Source organism: Stigmatopora argus, chromosome 5, assembly GCF_051989625.1.
Source record: "Stigmatopora argus isolate UIUO_Sarg chromosome 5, RoL_Sarg_1.0, whole genome shotgun sequence".
In the NCBI taxonomy this organism is placed as follows: Eukaryota; Metazoa; Chordata; class Actinopteri; order Syngnathiformes; family Syngnathidae; genus Stigmatopora; species Stigmatopora argus.
In genome coordinates, this window is record NC_135391.1 from 1,839,125 (window position 1) to 1,843,703 (window position 4,579).

General features: G+C 43.4%; 1 protein-coding gene across 7 annotated transcripts in view; it reads left to right on the forward strand.

Moving 5' to 3' along the window:
- The window catches only part of paqr3a (progestin and adipoQ receptor family member IIIa), a 73,575-nt gene extending 70,374 nt beyond the window's left edge, over nt 1-3,201 (forward strand). For 4 of the 7 annotated variants that reach the window (XM_077600774.1, XM_077600775.1, XM_077600776.1 and 1 more), the window contains 6 exons: nt 358-520; nt 591-746; nt 1,196-1,393; nt 2,038-2,128; nt 2,195-2,366; nt 2,544-3,201. In XM_077600774.1, coding sequence (XP_077456900.1) covers nt 358-520; nt 591-746; nt 1,196-1,393; nt 2,038-2,128; nt 2,195-2,349 — 763 coding nt within the window. In that variant the 3' untranslated portion in view covers nt 2,350-2,366; nt 2,544-3,201. The remainder of the gene's footprint in view (nt 1-357; nt 521-590; nt 747-1,195; nt 1,394-2,037; nt 2,129-2,194; nt 2,367-2,543) is intronic. The other 3 variants (XM_077600780.1, XM_077600779.1, XM_077600778.1) reach the window with 1 other exon arrangement.
- Nucleotides 3,202-4,579: the final 1,378 nt, after the last annotated feature.

Below are 4,579 nucleotides of genomic sequence, written 5' to 3' on the forward strand. Positions count from 1 at the left end.
TATTTTAAAAAAGTGCATGTGGGTGCAGTATAGACAGGTGACATTTAAATAAATAAATTAAAAAACAATCTACCATACAGTGAGGGGTTAAAAAAATTTGAATTTGAATTTGAACTCTCCAAAAAAGTCTTAATAATCTATTGACCTTGATGACTGGTCAGATTTTTTTAATGTAACAAATTGACAGTACGTGTACGTCCGAGTCGATGATTAAAAAAACCTGACCTTTCTACGTCAGAATTTTTTAATATAACAAATTGACAGTACGTGTACGTCCGAGTCGATGATTTTTAAAAAAACTGACTTTTCTACGTACTTGGACGAGAAATGATGGCTTGTTGGTTGTTCGCCCGGCAGCTTGTTCGTCCTCTCCAACGAGACGGTGAACATCTGGACTCATCTGCTGGGCTTCCTGCTCTTCTTCTTCCTGGCCGTGTACCACATGGCCCGGGTTCTGCCGCAGCTCGGAGTCGCCCGAGAGGACTACGTCATCTACTCCGTGGGACTCTTCTGCTTCCAGGTAGGCTCGTGGGCAGGGCGGAGCCAGGAACATCGGTCAACGCATGCGTCTCCTCCATCCGTGCCCGTAGTTGTGCCTGCTGTGTTCGGCGGGCTACCACATCTTCTGCTGCCATCGCTCGGAGAAGACCAGCCGGCGATGGATGGCGCTGGACTACGCCGGCGTGTCGGTGGGCATTCTGGGCTGCTACGTGCCCGCCGTCTTCTACGCTTTCTACTGCAATAATGTGAGTACCTCAAAAATGTCGTTTAAAAAAAAAATTTGTTGAATGAAGGCCCTTTTTGAAATTGGAGTAAAACTGCTGCACAGTCAAATATATAGAAATTAGAGATTGATGTGATTGGAAATTTTACATTATATCAATATTAAATTTAAAGAAAGTTAAAAAGATTGGGTTTTTAAAATGTATTTATAGATTTTGAAGTATTACCCCATTGGCTGCCATTGAGAACGATAGACAGTGTGCATAATTGGTTTGGCCCAAAAAAAGAACTTTTTTTTTCCTAATAAGCCTTTTTCTATGGCTGTGATTTGGTTGGTTTGTAAGACATTTCTATTTGGTCTTGCGTGCAAAAAAATGCACAAATCTGAAACAACAAAATAAGAGAGAAGATAGTTTGAAATTTTTAATAAACAATGGCAAAAACTAAAGGTTTTTTTTGTCCGTTGCGTCAGTACTGGCGTCAGGTGTACCTGGTGAGCGTGCTGGCGATGATCCTGGCCGTGTTCCTGGCTCACATCCACCCCAACTTCTTGAGCAAGCAGTGGCGGCGCCCCCGCCTCTTGGCCTTCTGCGCGCTGGCGTCCTGCGGACTGGTGCCCGTCGTTCACTGGATCTGCGACGCCGGGGGATTCTCCTCGGAACTCGTCCAGGTAAGTCCCGTATTTTCTCGCATATACACCCCGTATTTGTCGCTCAAAAAATGTTGACTGAATCGAGGATACGGCTTATATGCGCACAAATTTGACTTGACATTCACAAAACGCCATAATGTAAGTTAATGCGGCCAATATTGTCATTTATTTAAAAATAGAGAACAGATAATTTCTGTTGACGTCTATGAATGAAATTCACGAGAAAAAAATTAACCGTATCTTGCATAAAATGTAAAAAACTCACTCACTTATGCCTGCCATTGCTTTCTCAAGCTGCTGCCGTCTTACCTAGGGATGGCAATCTAGTCTACTATGAACACACTTGCTGGTTGTACTGCTCACGTGACTTCCTTTTTGAATTTGTCTACGTTCAGCAGACGATCCTTTCGATTCATACAATATCTCAGAAAGTTAGTTTTCTTCAGATTTTCCCTTCAAAGTAACACATTTGTACTCCCTATTAAAACCACGACCATGGAGGTGAAAATTGTGAATCAGGGGGCGTCTTATACGGGAGAAATTGTCAAATTCAACCATTTTAATGCAATTTTAAGGATACAACTTGTACACGAGAAAATATGGTAAGCCAGTGCTCTTCAGCATTTATTTTTGTATGTTAACTAACAGTCATCTCCCCACAGGCCTTCATTCCCCGCGTGCTGGTCATGTATCTGATGGCGGCCCTGGCGATGCTCTTCTACGTCTCCAAAGTGCCCGAAAGATACTTCCCAGGTACTCCTCGCTGGATATTTTTCCGTGTGCGACGGCCCTCGAACTAATTTGTGTTGTGGCTTTTAGGGCAGCTGAACTACGTGGGCTCCAGCCATCAGCTGTGGCACGTCTTGCTGCTCCTCATGTTCTACTGGTGGCACCAGTCGTCTTGCTTCATCATGGCGTATCGACACAGCAGACCGTGCCCTGTCGACGTCCACGACGCCATCTTGCACTCCTAGCAACCCCGCCCCGCGTGGTAAGACAATAACGCCACTCTCAACTATAATAGACTAAGAACTAGGTTAGAAGGCCTTCTTTTTTATTATGTTATGTTAATTATCCTAATCTGTTGTGGACAAGTAATACACAGCAGACTATTCTGACTTTGTGCGATTTCCTAACAAGTGACTTTTGTTCCTTTTCGTTCCTCCAGAATGCGGCGCCGAGGTCGAGCCAGAAGACGACGGCCATTACGTCGCGTAGAGCTCCGCAACTTCCGCATTCATCGAGGACACCAACAGTCCCCACTGATTGTACATGGCTTAGATGCGAGTGAGTTAGCTTTTTTTAATTTTAGCTGCGGTTGCCAATTTGGGACCCTTTGGACTACAAAAACTAAACACTGAAAAGTAGCTAAACTGGAACAGGAAACGGAAACCAGAGCACGACAAAGAAGGACACACTAGCTGGAGATTTCATAAGTTTAACAACACTTAATGGGCCGTTTTGTTTTTGTAAAAAAAGACTAATCCTAAATCTGGGAAATTTACTTAATCAGTTTTGGCATTAAAATAATACAGCCACACTTGGACAATCCCATAATTCTTGCACTGAGTGGAGCTTACCAAGGAATTGGACTTCTCACCTGACTAATAGATGATGCTACCTCGAACTGATATCTAGAAAATTTGATTCAATTAGTACAGAATGTTCCAAAATGTTTGACCTCATTTCGTAGGCCAATAATTTAAACCGCTTGTGTCGAAACGTTTCAAGTGTTTGTGTGTAATGTTTTGCATTTCTACCCTTTCAGGTTAAGAAATACTGTTCACTTCAAAAGAAAAGCCAACTACAAAACAAAGGACTTGGCACCAAAGACCTCCAGAAAAGGGCTGGAATGTGGTTTACCAAGGGCTACGCAGGAAGGCTTCACCAACCTGCTCCACTGTCTCAAAATTATTGGCCTCCAAAATGGGGTCAGACATTTTGGAACACTTTGTATTTGCAGGCCATGTGCACTAAACAGGTCAAAGTTTGCTTTTGATAAAATTCTAAATGCTACTCAAAATATTGGATCTCATGTCTTATGGCATACTTCCTGGAGAATCTCATAAACGAAGCAAGGTCAGGCCTGGTTAGTACTTGGATGGGAGACTGCCTAGGAATATCAGGTGCTGTAAAGCACTCATGTTACCAAGGGGAATTAGCTCAAGTGGTAAAGTACTCACTTAGCACGTGAGAAGCAGTGGGATCTCTATGAGACACAGACTGTAAAGGTGGCCATGTAGCCTGAGTAGTTAGTGCATCAACCTTGCACTTCTGGCTTACTAGGTTCCAATCCCGGTCAGTCCTGCGTGGACTTTGCCCTGCGATTGGTGGGCCACACCAAGAAATCAAGTTCTAGTTATACAAGTAGAACTTGATTTCTTGGTGTCCACCGCCAGCCGATCACAGGGCAGACTCCACACAAGACTGACCAGGATTGGAACCAGGACCCAGAGCTGTGAGGCTGACACACTAACCACTCAGGCCACGAGGCCCCCTTTTGTAGTCCATGTCTCTTGGAGATCCCACTACTTTTCACATTCTAAGTGAGCACTTTACCACTTGAGCTAATTCCCCTTCATAACATAAGAGCTTACAGCACTTGGTATTTCTAGGCAGTCTCCCATCCAAGTACTCACCAGGTCTGACCCTGCTTAGTTTCAGGGTAGTCTGCCGTATGCCCAACTAGGACATGAGATCCGATATTTTGAGTAGCACTTAAGAATTTTAGCAAAAGCAAACTTTTACCTGTTTAGTGCACATGGCCTGCAAATACAGGGTGTTCCAAAATGTTTGACCCCATTTCAGAGGCCAAATATTTTGAGACAGTGGAGCAGGTTGGTGAAGCCTTCCTGCATAGTCCTTGGAAAGCCACATTCCTGCCCTTTTCTTGAAGTCTTCAATGGCAAGTCCTCATTTGTTTTGTAGTTGGCTTTTCTTTTGAAGTGAACAGCATTGCTCAACCTGAAAAGATAGAAATACAAAACGTTACACACAAAAACTTGAAACGTTTCTACACAAGCTGTCTAAATTATTGGCCTACGAACCCCATCACTAGATAAAACTGCACTGGACACTAAATGGTAACTAAAGAGCAAACTTGCAATGTTGTTGCTTTGTGTATATATGACATCCAATTTGCATTCATACGTGCTGTGCTCCATTGTCGATGTAAACTGCGAGAACACGTCAAAAGAAACCATG